Genomic DNA, 20,196 nt, shown 5'->3' with positions numbered 1-20,196 from the left:
GGGAGGATAGATTTACAGAGGTTCTCACCCTCTCCTGCTTTAGTGGTTTTATAATGAAATTTGGCCTGTATTCGGATTTTCATGATTAAAAACTCTTAACGAAACAATCAGGTTGAGATTGGTCTCAGGAAAAGACAATTGTATTCCAGAAAGACAATGCTAAGGAACTGTGCTGTTTCCTGTCTCCCGCGCAGGATTTGGATGGTAACCTGCTGGACTCCTGGGAAGGGGTGCGGGTGCAGTGCCTTTGGTGCTTGAGTGATGGCAAGACTGTTCTGGCCTCAGACACACACCAGCGAATTCGGGGATACAACTTCGAGGACCTTACAGATAGGAACATGTAACTACTTTCTATCCATTAAACAATATTAAAATGTGTAATTGAACTTGCTCTTGCAGAAGAAGAGTTTTTTATATGTTTTTGGTTTGATTCTTTGGTAATTTGGAGTGATAGGTGATGCTTAGTAATTATTAACTCATTCTGTTTGTTTATTTATTTATTTATTTATTTATTTATTTATTTACAGAGAGAGAGTCAGAGAGAGGGATAGACAGGAACGGAGAGATGAGAAGCATCAATCATTAGTTTTTTGTTGCAACACCTTAGTTGTTCATTGATTGCTTTCTCATATGTGCCTTGACTGCGGGCCTTCAGCAGACGAAGTAACCCCTTGCTCGAGCCAGCAACCTTGGCTCCAAGCTAGTGAGTTTTTTTTTTTGTTTTTTTTTGGTATTTTTCTGAAGCTGGAAACAGGGAGAGACAGTCAGACAGACTCCCGCATGCGCCCGACCGGGATCCACCCGGCACGCCCACCAGGGGCGATGCTCTGCCCACTAGGGGGCGATGCTCTACCCTCGACCAGAGCCACTCTAGCGCCTGGGGCAGAGGCCAAGGAGCCATCCCCAGCGCCCGGGCCATCTTTGCTCCAATGGAGCCTCTGCTGTGGGAGGGGAAGAGAGAGACAGAGAGGAAGGAGGGGGGGTGGAGAAGCAAATGGGCGCTTCTCCTATGTGCCCTGGCCAGGAATTGAACCCGGGTCCCCCGCACGCCAGCTAGTGAGCTTTTGCTCAAACCATATGAGCCCACGCTCAAGCTGGCAACCTCGGGGTCTCTAACCTGGGTCCTCAGCATCCCAGTCCGACGCTCTATCCACTGCGCCACCGCCTGTTCAGACTCATTCTTCTGTTTCTTGATTGAAGTATAGTGTATAATAGTAACTACAGATAAAATTGTGGTATTTAAGCTAGAACATTTTTTTTAGCGTAGAGAGACAGGAAGGGAGAGAAATGAGAAGCATCAACTCATAGTTGCAGCACTTTAGTTGTTCATTGATTGCGTCTCATACATGCCTTTATGGAGGGGGACGGGCGTTCCAGCAAAGCCAGTGACCCCTTAAGGACTCAAGCCATATGAGCCATGGTCAAGGCAGCGACCTTGATTTCAAACCTGGGACCTCAGCATCCCAGGCTGACGTTCTATAAACTGCGCTGCCACCAGACAGGCATAGAACAATTTATATTTTAATAATTTGAATGTCTTGATTCCTAGTATGTTGCTTTTGACAAACTATTTTCTGGTTACAGAGTACAAGAAGATCATCCCATTATGTCTTTTACTATTTCAAAGAATGGCCGATTAGCTTTGTTAAATGTAGCAACTCAGGTAAGTTTAATAATATAATTCTCAGAAAATTTTATCTTAGTTCTTTCAGAATTTGTGATTTTTGTTATATGTAAACAAATATTTATACTAATTATTAACATTTACTCCATATGTTTGATCCTTAAGTGTGTGGAATCAACTCTGTAAATTTGTCAGAACATTGGCATTTTACATAAATATAAAATAAAAATGTTCCCTCAGGCAAAGGGATATTCAGTGATTACTTTTTAAAATCTTTCGAGTTGAGATAGAATAAACACCTGTATTCTCTTTTGCCTACAGGGAGTTCATTTATGGGACTTGCAAGACAGAGTTTTAGTAAGAAAGTATCAAGGTGTTACGCAAGGGTTTTATACAATTCATTCATGTTTTGGAGGCCATAATGAAGACTTCATCGCTAGTGGCAGTGAAGGTAAAGCATCTGTGTCACTGTCAGTTCACATCCATTGATGGGTTTCAGGTTCTGTAATTCTTCCAATTTGTGTAGGTCAGGGGTAGTCCAACTTTTTATACCTACCGCCCACTTTTGTATCTCTGTTAGTAGTAAAATTTTCTAATCACCCACCAGTTCCACAGTAATGGTGATTTATAAAGTAGGGAACTAACTTTACTTTATAAAATTTATAAAGCAGAGTTACAGCAAGTTAAAGCATATAATAATAATTACTTACCAAGTACTTTATGTCGTATTTTTGCTAAATTTGGCAGAATAAATCTTTATAAAACAACTTACTATAGTTAAATCTATCTTTTTATTTATACTTTGGTTGCTCCACTACTGCCCACCATGAAAGCTGGAACGCACACTACTGGGCGGTAGGGACCAGGTTGACTACCACTGATGTAGGTGTTTATGTCTCCAAGCAAGTTCATCTGTTATATTTCAAATTATAGGAAAGAAATTCAGTTCAGTGACTCCTAGCTTTTGCTTCACACACACACAAAAATGTTCAGAAACCGTCCCAACTTTTTATGTTAGAAGTTTTTAAGCCAGGGCATATTCCTTTATAAGTTAATTACCTTTCCACGACTCAAAAGATGACTCGGTTGGCAGCACACCCACTAAAAGTTCCCATACTGACCACACAGCTAGGTGACCTATATATAGCTCTTCAGATTGTTTTTTGTTTTTTTTTCCTGAAGCCGGAAACGGGAAGAGACAGACAGACCTCCTGCATGCGCCCGACCGGGATCCACCCGGCATGCCCACCAGGGGGCGATGCTCTGCCTCTCCGGGGCGTTGCTCTGTCGCGACCAGAGCCACTCTAGTGCCTGGGGCAGAGGCAGAGGAGCCATCCTCAGCGCCCGGGCCATCTTTGCTCCAGTGGAGCCTCGGCTGCGGGAAGGGAAGAGAGAGACAGAGAGGAAGGAGAGGAGGAGGGGTGGAGAAGCAGATGGGCGCTTCTCCTGTGTGCCCTGTCCGGGAATCGAACCCGGGACTTCTGCATGCCAGGCCAACGCTCTACCACTGAGCAAACCGGCCAGGGCTAGCTCTTCAGATTGAACACTTCTGATTTACCCAGGGATTCTCTCCCTTCTGTTTAAGAACCACCACCCAATTTTGTTCACTATGGTAATACACGGTGTTTGCTATGTGTTAGACTCTGTTCAAAACACCTTTTCATATACAGACTTATCTTTATCTTCATAACCTGATGAGGAAGTATGAATCCGCGTATATAGAGGGAAGAGTTGCATAAAAAGACCAACCTATCCAAAGTTATACAGCTAGTCTGTGATGGAGGAAGGATGGGAATAGAGTTGTCTTGACTCCAGGATCCATACTTGGAACCATTGTTCTGTACTGTTTGGTTGGGTGTATTTTAAAGATTAGTTTTATCACAAAGTAACAAAGTTGTTGGAGGTTTTGGTTTTTATGGGCACTTCATTAGACTATAAACAGCCTTCTGCAAAGCTCATGTAGTGCTGATCTGAAACAGTTGTCTAGACCCCTGAGCTCTTGAGCAGGGCCTTGTGGGTTTCAGTCCCAGCTTCCGGTTCCCCATCTGTTAACCGTGAGCAGGTCACTTCACCTCTTAGTCTGTGAAAGGGGGGTAAGCACCCACCTCACGATGGTGGTGAAGGTGAAATAATGAGTGTAAAGTATTTAGTGCCTAGTACATTGTAAGCACTCAGTAAAGCTTTTTAAAGCTAATATCTTCATTATTGCTGATTTTGAATTTGGATACATGGCTTCTCTGTCACCTCAAATTTCCGTAGGATTTATATTTAACCTACATTTGTTTCCAGTCAGAGACCTTGGCTGTGATTCCGTATTACTCATATGTTACAGAATATTACAAATAGGTTTTGTGGTGACTTGAGAGCTAATCACCTTTTTAACAGAGGAAAGTGTATATTTTAAATTCTAATCAAGTCATGTGTTCTCTGTTATGAATGATCATTTAAAATCTGTTGGTCTTGTTAATGTGTGATTACTTCCTAACTTTCCCTTCATTACCATATGTTCAGATCACAAGGTTTACATCTGGCACAAACGTAGTGAGCTGCCGATCGCAGAGCTGACAGGGCACACACGTACAGTCAACTGTGTGAGCTGGAACCCACAGATCTCATCCATGATGGCCAGCGCCTCAGACGACGGCACTGTGAGAATATGGGGACCGGCACCTTTTATAGACCACCAGAATATTGAAGGTAACACAGCAAAGCATTCCTGTTTCCTCCAGATGAAACATTACCCTGTTGGTTACCAGGTGGCAGCAGTTTTAAACAGTTTTTTAAAGTGTGGGATATAATTTATTGTCTCCTTTTTTAGAGAGATTATACACTATCTCACTCTTCAGATGGGAGTGTGAGTAATCTAAGATACAGAGGTGTTGTTTATATGTTTCCTTGGTGACACTGGGGAGAATAAGTTAGAACGGGCCACCTCATTTACATTTAATTAGCTATTTAGTATTGTCACTTTAAAAACTGCAAGGAAGGGCCCTGGCTGGTTGGCTCAGTGGTAGAGCGTCGGCCTGGCGTGCAGGAGTCCCGGGTTCGATCCCCGGCCAGGGCACACAGGAGAAGCGCCCATCTGCTTCTCCACCCCTCCCCCTCTCCTTCCTCTCTGTCTCTTTCTTCCCCTCCCTCAGTCGAGGCTCCATTGGAGCAGAGTTGGCCTGGGCGCTGAGAATGGCTCCGTGGCCTCTGCCTCAGGCGCTATAATGGCTCTGGTCGCAACAGAGCCACGCCCCAGATGGGCAGAGCATCGCCCCCTGGTGGGCATGCTGGGTGGAATCCGGCCAGGCGCATGCGGGAGTCTATCTGACTGCCTCCCCGTTTCCAACTTCAGAAAAATACAAAAAAATAAATAAAAAATAAAAATAAAAACCGCAAGGAAGGCCCTGGCCAGTTGGCTCAGTGGTAGAGCATCAGCCTGGCGTGCAGGAGTCCCGGGTTTGATTCCCGGCCAGGGCACACAGGAGAAGCGCCCATCTGCTTCTCCACCCCTCCCCCTCTCCTTCCTCTCTGTCTCTCTTCCCCTCCCGCAGCTGAGGCTCCACTGGAGCAAAGATGGCCCGGGCGCTGGGGATGGCTCCTCGGCCTCTGCCCCAGGCGCTAGAGTGGCTCTAGTCGCAACAGAGCGACGCCCCAGAGGAGCAGAGCATCGCCCCCTGGTGGGCAGAGCGTCACTCCCTGGTGGGCGTGCCAGGTGGATCCCGGTCGGGCGCATGCAGGAGTCTGTCTGACTGACTCTCCCCGTTTCCGGCTTCATAAAAATACAGAAAAAATAAATAAATAAAAATAAAAACCGCACAGAAGGCCCTGGCCGGTTGGCTCAGTGGTAGAGCATCAGCCTGGCGTGCAGGAGTCCTGGGTTCGATTCCCAGCTAGGGCGCACAGGATAAGCGCCCATCTGCTTCTCTACCCCTCCCCCTCTCCTTCCTCTCTGTCTCTCTCTTCTCCTCCCACAGCCAAGGCTCCATTGGAGCCAAGTTTGCCCGGGTGCTGAGGATGGCTCTGGTCGCAATAGAGCGACGCCCCAGATGGGCAGAGCATCGCCCCCTGGTGGGCGTGCCAGGTGGATCCCGGTCGGTTGCATGCGGGATTCTGTCTGACTGCCTCCCCGTTTCCAACTTCAGAAAAATACAAAAATAAATAAATAATAAAATTTAAAAAAAAAAGCCGCAAGGAAATCTTGCGTCATCAAGCAAGAAGCATTTTATTCTTTAGACCCATGATACTATAGCTATTACACATAATTGGAACAACTTCAGAATGATCCTTGATTATGGATTTTACTCTTAAAAATAAATACCCGTTAACACCTGTAGCATATGAGCGTGAGCGGTGTGTGTGATGGACCAAGAAAGGAGGGAGCCAAATTTATTATGTGTCCATGCCAAGCAGCATGCTCGGCTCCTTACACTACCCTGTGTAATCTTCACGGCCCTGCAAGAGAAGCGCTTTTCTCCTCATTTCTGTTAGTGAGAAAGCGAAGCTTGGCAAGATGAACCTGTTGAGTGCTGCCAGGCCTTCAGATCCAAGTCTGATTTTTTCCACAACTTTCACATACTTGGAGACGAAGAAAGTCCAAAGCCAGGGGCTCACAGCTAACAGCTTAACTGAGTCATTACAAGTACTAGAGAAAAGAGATAATGAGAAATTTTATGTGACAGTCCCTCTCTTTTTCAAATGAAGCAAGTAAGATATTTAGTTTGCTTAGAAAGAAATAATTTACCTAGAAATAGGTGATTTTGTTCATAGTGTGTCCCACTAAGTGCTTTAGTAAGAAAGATGACCAACTGCTCTCTATTAAGTTATTCTTGTGGAGGAGTGTTGTCAGGATAGCATTTATGGTTAGAAAAAGCATATTCTCTATACTTTTTAAAAATACCTTTGTGGTACAAATTGTACGAGATGTGACCAGGTCTGACTGGCAGGTGAGGCTATATGGCCAAAGGTGAGGGTGAGAAGCGTGCAGAGCATGTGGTCACAATGTCTGAGAACTGCTGCCCAGTTGCTCAGACCCAATGGGCCTTCTGTGTTTGTGGATTACTACGTGACACTCTACCATTCCTTGTGGAAATCCACTAAGACCAAAAACTCTACCTTCCTTTGTTGTCCTGTTTAGATGTCGAGACCTATTCTTAAGATGTTTTATAAATCTATCAGTGATTACATGAGTTTTTCTGATTTTAATAGTTCTTCAAATTGGCATGTTTGGGTTAAAGATGTAGGAACATAGGTACATAGTAACAGATTTATTGTGAGTGGATTTATGGACCCTCAAGGATCTGGGTATGCTTCCACTGCGGTGGAATGAGAGTCACTGCTGTTTGAATTGGGTCAATGCGGATACTTACTGTGTTGGACAGGCCCCTAATTAATACCTGATTGGAAAGAAATTTTGAAATAAATAGCTGAAGATAAAAAAAGATGACATTCAAAAATCATAATGCTTTAAGATACACTATATAAGTCACTTAAATAAACATTTTATTTAACTCCATTTCAAAACAGAATTTGCTGACCTGTTTTATAATAGTTGAGTTCCATACTGTGTGTGGGGTTTTTTTTTGAGGAATATATAAAATGGAATAGTCTCAAGTACTAACATATGCTGCAACTTGGATGAAACTTGAAAGAAGCCAGACACAAAATAACACATATTATGATTTCATTTCTATGAAATGGTCCCAAATAGGCAAATCCATATAGACAGAAAGTAGACTAGTGGTTACTTAAGTTTGGGAGTGGGAATTTATATATGTTGATGGGTGATGAAAATGTTCTGAAATTGGTTGTATGATGGTTGTACAATCCTATGAATATACTAATAGTAACTATTGAATTGACACTTTAAATGGGTACATTGTATAGCATAAAAAAATAAAAGACCTTGCAGAATTTCAAATGGAGCCACTGAGAGGAGAATTAAGCATGCAGTTACACGGTTATAATGCACAGTTCTTCCCTGGACTGGCAGCCAGATGTTTCTTACTGTTGTAAACTAGGTTAAAGAGTCTTCTATTCTGCATAACCATTTCAATGTTCATTTTAACAGTATGAGATTCCAATATAATTATTCACTTGGGTTCTACAGTATTCAAAATAACCATCATGAGTTTAGACTCTTGGTACATGGTCTAAGGCATGATGGAGGCACATTGTTTTAATGATTATGGTGAAAGTGTAAAGAGTCTGCCTTACTGTGTTTGTTTTAATGTTACTGTATTTTGTGATGTCATGATGCTGATTTAAAACTTTCTAACTGGTAACTTTTTTCTTTCCCTCCCTTCTTCTTCCCCTCATTCCCCTCCTCCATATACTTTTGTCATCTTGTCTTCACTCAGAGGAATGCAGTAGCATGGATAGTTGATGGCGAATTTGGAGCAGACGACTTCTGTTTAACTTAAATTAGTCGTATTTTAATGGCTTGGGATTTGGTGCAAACAAACATGGTTGATAGCTGGACAGACATGCTCGTCATGAAAAAAAGAACCATTTCTGAAGCCCGATTGGGGCCAAACATTTACACCTTGCTTCATAGTAACCAGTTGAGATGAAGCACGTCGTTAGAACGTTGTTGGACACCATGTTGAATTATCCCCCCATCGGTTGTGAAGAACTGTGCTACATTCAGGCTTACCCATCGAACTCAGTATATATATTTTTTTCCCTCCTGCCTTTTGTCTGGTGGGATACCATTCTTGTTTCTCTTCTGTGTAATGAAGTTTAAATGCTTGTTTGGAAAACTTTATTTAACAGTTTAGAAGGCTTGATAGAGTGCATTAGTCTGAAGAGTATACATTGGATAGGAAAGAATTTCCTTCTTTTGTTTCTTCAAATCTTTCCGCCTTATTTAGCTTGAGATCTTTGCAGCTTGGTTCATGGATTCTAGCCTTGCCCATTGCGCAGTATATACAGATCCAGATGATAAACCAGTGAACTATGTCAAAAGCACTCTCAATATTACATTTGACAAAAAGTTTTGTACTTTTCACATAGCTTGTTGCCCCGTAAAAGGGTTAACAGCACAATTTTTTAAAAAATAAATTAAGAAGTATTTATAGGATCAAAGTGACTTCATTTGTATACATTTGGAACCTAAACCAGCTTAAAAAGTTTCCTCTATAACTTAGATACGCAGTATGACTGATGCTCTTCTGGAATACCACAAGACATGGTCAGCAACAGTGCTTGGCAGGACATTACACAGGAAATCAGAGTAATACTGTGAAGGTTTCCCTCTTTTGTTTTATTCCTGAAGTGACATCAGTATCTGATCTTGAAGGAAGAAAGGATTCAAAATTTTAAATATATACCAACCTGAGGGATAGGTAGTTTAGGTTTTCAACAAAGCTTGTTTCAAGTTGTTCTCAACTTGGGAAATCACTTGAGTGTGATCTAGCGAGAGTAGAAATCAGATATAACCACTTTGGAAGTTTATAGTGTAATTGCGCTTGTGAGAAGAATTCAGCAGGTTATGAACATACTTAATTGGGTTTAAAACCTCCTAGTCATTTCTCTTAATTGCCCATACTCTTTTGACATGTAGGGATGCATAACTTTAAAGAAGACTCCTTCGCAGTTTCAGAGATTGCCATACTGAACCTCATTCTAACTGGTGCTGTGGATAGTCTTTCCCTCTCCCTCCCCTTTGAGTTGAAGGAAAGGTTTCCTTTACAGCAAAGCACTTTTAATTTTGAGAATTTCACATTTAAAACAAGCCAAAAGCCTGGTGTTCACGTTGTGCTTTTAAATTCCATAACAGCTGACTGCAATATCCTTAGTCTCCTTTGAAATTTCTTCCCTTTTTCAGTAGAGGATACACATGGTGACCACAACTGTTACACTGGGAAGAGGAAGAGGAGTGGGAATGCCCCCAAAATGAGATCCTGAGAAAGAAAAGTAAACCTGGATTCCCCGTTAGGCCCAGCCAAGTCTATAATATTGCCAGAAGTAGACTTTTGAGGATGCACAAAGAAGAGAAAGGCTTGGGTGTCAGGAATTCCTCCATGGGGCAGGGGGCAGCAGCATGGAGAAATAGGAAAGTCAGGGAAGGGGAGAAGAAAAATAAATACAATTGGCCTTAATATAGCATGATTCTCCCAAAAGCTCTCATAGAGAAAATGACAGATCGTGGTCAGCAGATTATTTTATCAAATTGGTATGTAAAAGATTTCTTTAAGCTCCATTTTGCAGAGATCACCACTTAGAGAATCAAGAATTCCTCTTTTGATACTTCTAAGTTAAGAAAACTATATGTTACAGTTTATCTGGTACTTCATTTTTCTTAACTAAAATAACTTTTTACTTTAAGCTTGAATAAAAATCATTGGTAAATGTATATAATTAAGTGGCAACTTCTCTTTACCTCAGTACAGTTAAATCCATATTTTAAGTGATCATATATATACCCTGAAGCCGTTAATACACCCCAGTCTCTGCAGTAACATCATGGACAAAATGTGGGCGTAGAAACTCCACAGCTGTTTACAGACTTGGTTCCAGTGTGCTTAGTACATTGTAACTTTCACTGAGATGTGTGCCCATTCAGGGGCAGTTGGGCACTCAGATTCTACTATGTGTCACCCAGCCACCCCTAGATCTGAGTTTTCAGAGTGCTTCTGAAGTGCAGATAAAAACACTTTAAAAAAGTGGAGTAAAAGCAAGGCACATCTTACAAGAACATAGCTCCATTAAAATGGAGTAACAACTATGCAAAGGTTTCTACAGCAGCTAGGTGAGTGTTTTCCAGGTCTGCCTGAACTGGCAGCTTCCTGTTTGTACTGGTCAGCTTCCTATGTATACTGGTACTTTGCTGTGCCAATTTGCTGTAAACGTCTATTTCATGTATTTGCCATGCTGTGACTGCTAGAGAGGCGAAATAAATGATGAAGAAACCTAGGGTCTAATGGGACAGAGAACCTGAGAGCAGGATGGTGTAACCCATAGATGGAACTGAGACCTTCAGATAGTGCTATAGTCTATGTAGGGTTAAGAGTGAGAATATATAAAAGAAAACTATCAAGCCAGCCGCAAGATACTAACAAATGTACAAATTGAAAAGTACCAATACTTTTTGCACATAGATCAAAATAGAATGGAGAATTTGGGCTCCAAAAATCAGGTTAGTAGGCTCATTTCCATGTGCTTAAAAACGTTTTTGCTGTTACTCATTGATTAAGGGCTAGAGTAAGTATGAAATTAAATGTCTTTTTCCTCCAAATGGTTAATAGTACAATGTTGGATTTGGGGATTACTAAGATTGGCATGTGGGTGGTGATCAAGTATTTACTTGGAGGGATGACAAAGCTTCAGTTCTGGTTTTTGTACTTTATTAGTGTTCATGCCAGCTACCTTCCTGTTACTTTTATTGGCCAGGAAAATGTATTTACAGTAAACCAGGTAAGTAGTTTAAACAGGAAATTTTACTTCCAAACGTCCCTACAAATTGGCCCATTTTAGTGGGTGGGAGAATAAAAAGGGATTACCTAACTAAATATAAACCAATTAAAATAACCTGCTAGTTAAAAGGGGGGGAAATACACAATTCTTGTATTTTCTTAATCTGACATCACACTAGTAGTAATCTGGTGATTTTTATTATTAGGAGTGTTCTCCCTCTAGAGTGGCATTCCGTGACATTAATAGAAAACCCTTCTTCCCCACCCCTCCCTATGTGAAATTTTCTTTTTTAGGCTGTTGGTTCCTGCACACAAGAACCTCTGCTCACAGTGGTAAATATATCGTACATCTCTTGAAAGGGACATATCCATGTCAGTTTCTTTCACAGCAGAAGATGGCTGCTTTTGAATGGGGAGGAAAGAAGACATTTTTCTTAATATCCTTTTTGTCCCATCTCTAAAATGTATATATATCTTTAGTTTCATTTTAATTTCTCATTTAGATGTTAGCAGCTCTCTTTTGGGAGTTGCTCTCCAAAACAGTACTTCCACAAAAAACCACATCTGATTCAATATAAACTGCTAATTTAAAAGAAGAGGTGAATTTCATTGACACTTAGACACTTTCTTAAAACAGGGTGAACTCAATTGAAATTTTTCAGTGTTATTAGTCTATTGTAATATCTGCCCTGTAGTTGCAAAAACAAAACCTATTAAAACTCATCCCCTATCTCCATAATCCAGATAGCCTGGATTTAATGAAATTGATGGTATAAAAATGTGTGCCTGTGTGTGTGTGTGGTGTGTCTGTGTGGGAGAGAGAGTTCTATCACAAAAAGGCCCGGTAACAGTTCTGGGTTCTTGTCAATTTTACTGAAAGTCTTGTGCACATGTGAAGTGCCCTCTCTGAATTTAAGGTTTGGTTAATGCTGGTATATTTTTATAAGATAGAAACTGTGTCCCCCCATCTTTAACTTAAACATTTTCTTTATCAGGGTTAACGTGCTAAAACTGAACTGTAACATTTTTAGGCACAGATGGAAAAAATGTTAGTGGCTCCTGAAAACGTGTGTGTGTGGCGAAGGGAGTAGACCCACAAAAGCATGTACGTCCTTACAAACCAAGCTGTAGAGATCAAGAAAAGAACTTAAGTGTCGATCTCAAGATTTCTAAATTGTCAAGATTTACATGGCATTGTGGTGGAACTAGTTAACATTAGAGCTTATGGTATGTAATAACTATTTGCTTATGGACTGATTAAATGTTTCAAAGGATTGTGTTCTTAAATTTTGGGGGGTTTTGGTTTTTTTTTAACTGCCTCTCAGATTATATTTAGTAGTTAAATTTCTTTGCTTTATTTCATTAAAGCATAAAAAACTTCAGGTCTCTGATATTTATTTTCACTTGTTCTAATTATTTACAAAACACCCTTTGTTAACTTTTATTTTATAATTATTAAAAGTATATTAAAAATCTTTAAAATTTTGTTCAAAGGTACATTAACTTAAATTTGCTTTACTGGGATTTTTTTAATACACCTTTCCATGTCAGTGCGTAGCACTTAACCAATCGTTTGTATACCCTTCCAACCCACCCAATAAACAGAATGGATAAGTAACTGTTGCTGTGTTAAATCGCATAATATCCATTAACCTGCACGTTTAAGTTTTTTACCTGAAACAACCAATTTGCTGAATTTGACTTCCACATATTTACCTAGAGTTTATGTGCCTAAGGAAGTACTACTTTATCTGTTGGGATATCTTTTTAAAGAGCTATTGTGTGAAATCTTGGACTAATTTAAAAAAATTTACATTTTAGCCTGACCAGGCGGTGACACAGTGGATAGAGCGTTGGACTGGGATGCTGAGGACCCAGGTTTGAGACCCCAAGGTCGCCAGCTTGAGCGCGGGCTTATCTTGTTTGAGCAAAAGCTCACCAGCTTGGACCCAAGGTCATTGGCTGGAGCAAGGGGTTACGCAGTCTGCTGAAGGCCCGCAGTCAAGGCACATATGAGAAAGCAATCAATGAACAATTAAGGTGTCACAACGAAAAACTGATGCTTCTCATCTCTCTTCGTTCCTGTCTGTCTGTCCCTGTCTATCCCTCTCTCTCTCTCTCTCTCTCTCTCTCTGTTAAAAAAAAAAAAGAAAAATTTACATTTTAAAACAATGACATGCCCCCACTTTGTCCAAAAAATATTAGTGCATCTGAAATTATACATTTAGGCATTAATTAGTAAAAAAAAATGTATTTCCAGTTTGAAATTTAAGTTTATATCATAATTGTATAGTTCTTTAAAGATCTCCTTGGAGAAGTATTCATTATGTACAAACCTATAATACATTTGTATTTATGGGAAAAATTGCCCACTTACTAAGAGTCGAGTTCTGTTCAGTTAGAGGAAGTTCAAATGTGAAAACTTAGCATCTGGCAGGCAGGTACTGAGAGTCAGGGCAGGGCAACAGAGGGTGTGCTTCCTCATCCTGACTGCTCGCTGCTTTGCTAGGGCTGGTTGCAACTTCCTCTTGGGTCCGTGGGCAAGAGAAGCTTTTCTCCTTGTTTTCTTTACAGCTGTTCAGTGCAGATTTAGCTAACTTAGATGGTTCATCTGCATTTAAAATTTCCTGCAGATCCCAGAGAAAAGAAAAATTTCCCAACCTTAACAAATCTAATAGAATGTGTTATTTTAAAACAATTCAGTTCCCTTCCATTTAAGGAAAAGAAAAGTTGATGGTCTTTGGTCACATCATTTAATTTCTACTTGAATATTTTCCAGAAAAACTTAAAACTGTTAGGGAAGAGTCAGCAAAACACAATGAGCCCACCATCCTAACACTGCCTCCAAGCATCCTGTGTCACTGTTGATTTTGTGGCAGTGGCTTTCTCCCATGAACTTGACTGGCGTACTTAATAGCAAGCTTGCTGCATTTGAAACGGTATTCCAATCACACAGTTAACAAAACAGTCAATCAGCATGTAATTATAGCTAATGCAGGAAACAGGGAAGAACATACTTTCAAGTTTTCATTTCCTATTTTGATGTGAGGATTAGTCACGATGCTAGACCATATCTAGAATTCAAATTAATGAATAGGCTAAATGTTACGCATTTAACTGAGATTTTTAAACCACCTTAACACCTCCAAGTTACTTTATGTTGTTAGTTGGCACTAATCCACTTATTGGCACTTTTGGGGACTGGGGGATAATGCTTTATTTCTTCAGCAATGAAACCAAGAATTAAAAGCAGCAGCAAGGGTGATAGGGGCTAACCACAACACTGTGTGGTGGTTGAGTAACATCAATAGGGAATGGGTCTTCATTTGGGCTGATATATTGGAGGCTGGTCAATATGGATGAGCCACTTCATATACATTTCCATTTGATTCTCAAGGTAGCTGTAGGGGGCAGACACTACTTCCCATTTTACAAATGGGGGCATTCGGCTGAAACAGATTAACTGGTGGTGTGAAGGAGCTCCTGGCTTTAAGCACTGCACCACACCTCCCTTCGTCTGCAGATGGCCACGTGCCTTGAAATAAAACTGACTTAAAACTTGTCAAAGGAGCCCTGGCCGGTTGGCTCAGCGGTAGAGCGTCAGCCTGGCGTGCGGGGGACCCGGGTTTGATTCCCGGCCAGGGCACACAGGAGAGGTGCCCATTTGCTTCTCCACCCCACTCCCTCCTTCCTCTCTTGTCTCTCTCTTCCTCTCCCACAGCCAAGGCTCCATTGGAGCAAAGATGGCGCTGGGGATGGCTCCTTGGCCTCTGCCCCAGGCACTAGAGTGGCTCTGGTCGGGGCAGAGCGAGGCCCAGGAGGGGCAGAGCATCGCTCCCTGGTGGGCAGAGCTTCGCCCCTGGTGGGCGTGCCGGGTGGATCCTGGTCGGGCGCATGCGGGAGTCTGTCTGTCTCTCCACGTTTCCAGCTTCAGAAAAATACAAAAAAAAAAAAAAAAACTTGTCAAAGGAAAATTGTCAAGATGGGTGAAAAGTTTAAGGGCCTACTGCTGATTCTAGGTAACCGCTTAGTTCGTAAAAGAAAATTTTGAAATTTTTTCAGAGTACTTATTTCCATAAAGCAATCAAAACAGACTCCCAAAGTTTTATAGAGGAACATCACAATAAATTTGAGTATCTTTAAATTGTTTTATAAATGTATAGAGTAGTGGTTAAAATCATAGGTTTTGGAGACCTGAATGTAAATGCTATCACTTGGCATGTCACTTCAGACAAGTTATTTAACCTGTCAAAGCCTAGTTACCTTATCTATAAAAGTAGCCAACTGTATCTTACCAAACAGCATTGTAATGAGTAAGAATGCATAGTAAAATCACAATTTTTAAGAGTGATTTAAAAGTTAATATAGAGATTGCAGTCAGCAAAACCCAGAATATTGGAGGTACTACACAACAAGTGATCACTATGTCAAAGGACCCAGTTTCTTCAAATTGCAAGGGAAAAAGAGGAGACCTAGTAGGTTTAAGGGACATTAACCAAATGAAATGTACAGATCTTGTTTGGATCCCAATGGGAACAAACCAAAGGTAAAACTTGTGCCAGTGGGGTAAATTTGAGCATCGACTGGATATTTAGTACTGAGGAATTACTAGTTTATGTATGACACTGGTACTACGGGTGTGTGTGTGTGTGTGTGTGTGTGTGTGTGTGTGTGTGTGTGTGTGAAAAGAACCCTCATCTTACAGAGATAATGTAAATTATCACATAATGATGTCTGGTGACTCAAAACAGGGTGGGGGAGAGAAGGTAAGGTAGTAGGTTATGGATAAAACAAGAATGCTCAGCTTGACCTGTGGTGCCACAGTGGATAAAGCATAGACCTGGAGCATTGAAGTCGTCAGCTTGAAGCCATGAGCTTGCCCAGTCAAGGCACATATGACAAGCAATCAATGAACAACTAAAGTGAAGCAGCTATGAGTTGATATTCTTGCTCCGCTCTCCCCTCTTACCCCCCCCCCCCCCACTCAAAAATCAAAATCTTAAAAAAAAAACAAAAACCCAGGAGTTTGATTACTGGAGTTAGTAAAGTAGAAAATTACCAAGTAACAGAGGATTAGCCTGCCCTGCAGGTCTCTTTCTGATACAGTAGAGTTGCAGACAAACATATTGCTTCTAATTGAACCATCAGGTTGAACTCTCACCCAGTTTGAATCCAATCTGTGAAATAAGGCTACAGATCAAATCAAGTGATAAGATCATGCTCTAGAACTTGATTCTACGTGATATCCTCTCTCCTTCACAATCAATTTGAGTGAATTGAGCTGTGAAAATAAAGGGTTCAGGTGCCAACCTCTTGCCCCAACTGTACAAGGTATTTAGAATAGCAGATGTAAGATGAGATTGAGGCCCCTGGACCTCACAGTGAGGACTCGGATAGAGCACAGGGCCCCGAGAAGGCTAAGGAGCTACAGAGCAGAGTGGGGCATAACTCAGTATCTGACACAGCGTGCTGCATCCGAAGACGGATGCAGGTATCTGTTAAGCTTACTCCCCTTGTGACTAGGTTCTAATGCTCAATGAGAACTGATACAGATGAAACCAAGGTTGCTCTGTAACAGATGTAGCAAACCAAATACAGATAAAGGAAGCCACAGTGAAGCCTCTGAGCTTCAGCTCACTGAGCTGACCATCCACTCACTCTTCTCCACTCAACTTTAAAGGGTAGCAACTGAAAAATCAAAGCTTTTATCAAGGAATATCTTCTAAAGAGCAACTTGAGCAAGCTAGCTCAGTAAAAAGTTCTTTTAACTAAATGTATGGCTCTGCAGTGATTATTTCTGTGATAACTGCAAGTCACAATGCTAACCCAAACACTGAATGACCCTCAGTCATTAGGTTGTATTCATTTAACTAAAGCAAAACAATTTGGCTACCATCTTTTAGAATTTTCACAAAAAGTGTGGCTTAAAGTCAAAATGCTTTACTGGCAAACCCTCAGCCAAAATGGCCCATTCCTTAAATAGCCTTAAGTTTCACTACACCAAGAATATTCAATCTTTGTTACACTACAGAGCAAAATAGTGTATTTGGTTTAAAGTACATAAACATAGTGGCAGGTATCTAGATGATTAGCACAGAATTTCAAACTTGGCTATCTTGCTGCCTGTTTCTATATATTAGAACAAGTTGGTTTATATCATTGCGACAATTGCACCTAGTATATATGCTTTTCACATAAGTGTCAAGTGCCCCAAACAGAGCAGTCCCCTTTGCTACTTTTTTTTTTTTTTTTTTTTTTTTCATTTCTGAAGCTGGAAACGGGGAGAGACAGTCAGACAGACTCCCGCATGCGCCCGACCGGGATCCACCTGGCACGCCCACCAGGGGCGATGCTCTGCCCACCAGGGGGCGATGCTCTGCCCATCCTGGGCGTCGCCATATTGCGACCAGAGCCACTCTAGCGCCTGAGGCAGAGGCCAAGGAGCCATCCCCAGCGCCCGGGCCATCTTTGCTCCAATGGAGCCTTGGCTGCGGGAGGGGAAGAGAGAGACAGAGAGGAAAGCGCGGCGGAGGGGTGGAGAAGCAAATGGGCGCTTCTCCTGTGTGCCCTGGCCGGGAATCGAACCCGGGTCCCCCGCACGCTAGGCCGACGCTCTACCGCTGAGCCAACCGGCCAGGGCCCCTTTGCTACTTTTAGCATGACAGACCATCCCAGGGGACAGCCTGGCAAACACAGACAGGGGCTCTGATTGTGTTGCTCCATTGCTGTTCCTCTGACGTAAAGGACATCAAGACCTCTTGCTGAAAGAGCAATAGAATGACACAATCAGATCCACTTGTCCATCCAACAATCATTTATTGTTTCTGTGCACAAGGCTCCACGTTAGCTGCCAGGAGGAGAGGAGGAAGATACAGACATGAGGATGGGTGGACTCTGCCCTCCAGGAGCATACAATCTAGCAGAGATGCATTGCATACAAATAACTGTAATACCAAATAGAAAGTGGTAAGGGCCATGGGAGATCAAGTGCCACAGGACGTTTTCTTAGCTCTCAACTTCCAAGTCAGACCAGGTAAGAGGAATTGGACTTGAGCTTAGTCTACTGTGGATGTGGCATGGAAAGGTGGCTGTGGGGGCCACTCTGGCTGTGCTGGACTGAGCTGCGTCTTAGACCTGGCTCCCTGGGCCCTCTCAGCTGTGAGTCCACTGGTAAGCGAGGGCACCTCCCATGGCTGGGAGCCTGGGAGGGAAAGGGAGCATCTGTGATAGTCTGCACTGGGTGGGCCCAGGGACTGTGCCTTCACAGAGGGACAGGTAAAAGGAGGGACAAGGGAGAGAGAACACTGGACTAACCACCGGGACTCCAGGTGCAAACTCTAGACTGCAGTTCACTGTCTTTAAGATGAAGTTAGACTGAATGATCTCTAAGGCCCTCTGAAAGTCTCCGATCAATGAAAAGCACAGAAAATCAATCTAGCATCTTAACCACAGACTTTAACGTCAGTGCTTTCTGTACAGAAATACCAAAGACAAAAAAACTAAATAGCCCCTTTACCTGGCTTTGACACAGCCAATACAAGAATGGTGGTTTTCCTTGTTTTTCAGCACAGTTCACATTTCAGCAGAGCTCCTGTCCTTTGTTGTAAACAAGGGGCCGTCCTGATGTGCTCAGCCTCAGCAATGCACGCCTGACGACATGTCAACTAATAGCCAGAGACTCACAACTACATGGGTTAATTTTGGTCATTCAGAATACTTGAATAAGTTACAACATTTTGGTCAACAAACCACCACCCTTGAGCTTCTTGAGATAACTTGTCTCTCAGTTCTATGGATTTCAATCCTCCAACACTTTCCATTGCTTTAACAGCTTGAGCAGAATATTAAGAGGCACTGGAAATGAGGGAGAAAGGCAGAGGGAAAAGACTAGTTGTTTTTATTTTTAAACAATAGTGCCTCAGAAGGAGAAGGTAACTAAGGGAGATATGGAATTAAAGTAACTTCCGTGTTACGGCTTCTTGGTGCTTGGCCTGGCAGAAATACAAAATAACCACAAGGGGCAACTTCTAAGACCCCAAAGAGGCCCCAGAACCAGGTTTACTGTGCTGCTGTTTCACTGTCCCTTTCAAGTGTGGCCAGGGCATCATGGCCATCCTGGAAACATGGCCTATCTGGGGAGTTTTGGGGGCTCCTTGGCTTCTGCCGGCTAGACCTCGTCCAGGATCGAAGGACACAGAACATTTGATCTTCTGGTAAGCACACACCTTCCTTAGCCACCCCATTCTGCCTCAACAGAGTGAATAATCCCTTTGAACTCTGCGAGAAAATAATCATGTTTTGCCTAAATGCCAACACTTAAGATAGCAATATTAAAGCACAAACTGGGACTGAGAATAAACTGCCAGGTTCACTTTACCCAGCAAGCAGAGACAAAGAGATTAGCAACTGTCATCAACTGCACGAGTTTACAACTGTAACTCCAAGGAACCGAGTTTGATTGGCTATTGCTCTATGAAATGGCTTGTAGTAGACCTCCTGGTTCTGAGTGATCAGTACAGCAGGACAGCTGTCAGTTAACCTGGCACCAAGCAGAGCACTCACACTGAATGACTGGCTAGTCCTGCTTCGAATCTGAGAGCCTCTTCTACTACATCCCCTCTCCAAACCCACTAAAAACAGATCAGACCGAGTACAACAGGATCTATTAGTACACACACTCAAGGAGGCTGTGGAGGCAGTGGCTTTTAAATGAAAGCTCTTATTTTCCTTCCTATAAGCAGAAACGACATTGTACCTGGACACACAGCTTATCAGCCTTCACAAATTCTATAAAGAAATACATGATTTTTGAAATGTCATTTCTTATTAACATTCTTATGAAAAGACTTTAGCTGACAATCCCCTAAATCTTTAAACTATCTCAAATACACGAAGCTGCCACAATGTAGGCAAAAGGGCAATTTCCTTTCTCCTCTGCCCAGATGAACTGTGTTGTTTTGCACTCTGACTTTGCAGTCAATTTGCTGAGCAGTTGGCTCATCTGTTAGGTTTTCCCTCTCCGGTGCGTCCTTTGTCTCAGTGGCAGGCCAGGCTGATGGTGGTCCTATTCCCACACACAAATTACCAGCTTCCACATACAGAGGATGACAAACACCTTCACCTGGTGGAGTTCAGGCTAACATTGAGAACCAGAAATCTACAAAAACTCAA

General features: G+C 42.1%; 1 protein-coding gene across 2 annotated transcripts in view; it reads left to right on the top strand.

Moving 5' to 3' along the window:
* WDR26 (WD repeat domain 26) overlaps nt 1–12,643 on the top strand; it is a 42,005-nt gene extending 29,362 nt beyond the window's left edge. For both annotated transcript variants that reach the window (XM_066381052.1, XM_066381041.1), the window contains exons 10-14: nt 195–340; nt 1,585–1,663; nt 1,946–2,075; nt 4,136–4,321; nt 7,969–12,643. In XM_066381052.1, coding sequence (XP_066237149.1) covers nt 195–340; nt 1,585–1,663; nt 1,946–2,075; nt 4,136–4,321; nt 7,969–7,994 — 567 coding nt within the window. In that variant the 3' untranslated portion in view covers nt 7,995–12,643. The remainder of the gene's footprint in view (nt 1–194; nt 341–1,584; nt 1,664–1,945; nt 2,076–4,135; nt 4,322–7,968) is intronic.
* The last annotated feature ends 7,553 nt before the right edge of the window (nt 12,644–20,196 follow it).

Source organism: Saccopteryx leptura, chromosome 1 (genome assembly GCF_036850995.1).
Source record: "Saccopteryx leptura isolate mSacLep1 chromosome 1, mSacLep1_pri_phased_curated, whole genome shotgun sequence".
NCBI classification, from domain to species: domain Eukaryota; kingdom Metazoa; phylum Chordata; class Mammalia; order Chiroptera; family Emballonuridae; genus Saccopteryx; species Saccopteryx leptura.
Note: the sequence above shows the minus strand (reverse complement) of the source record. Positions and strands in the feature narration are given on the sequence as shown.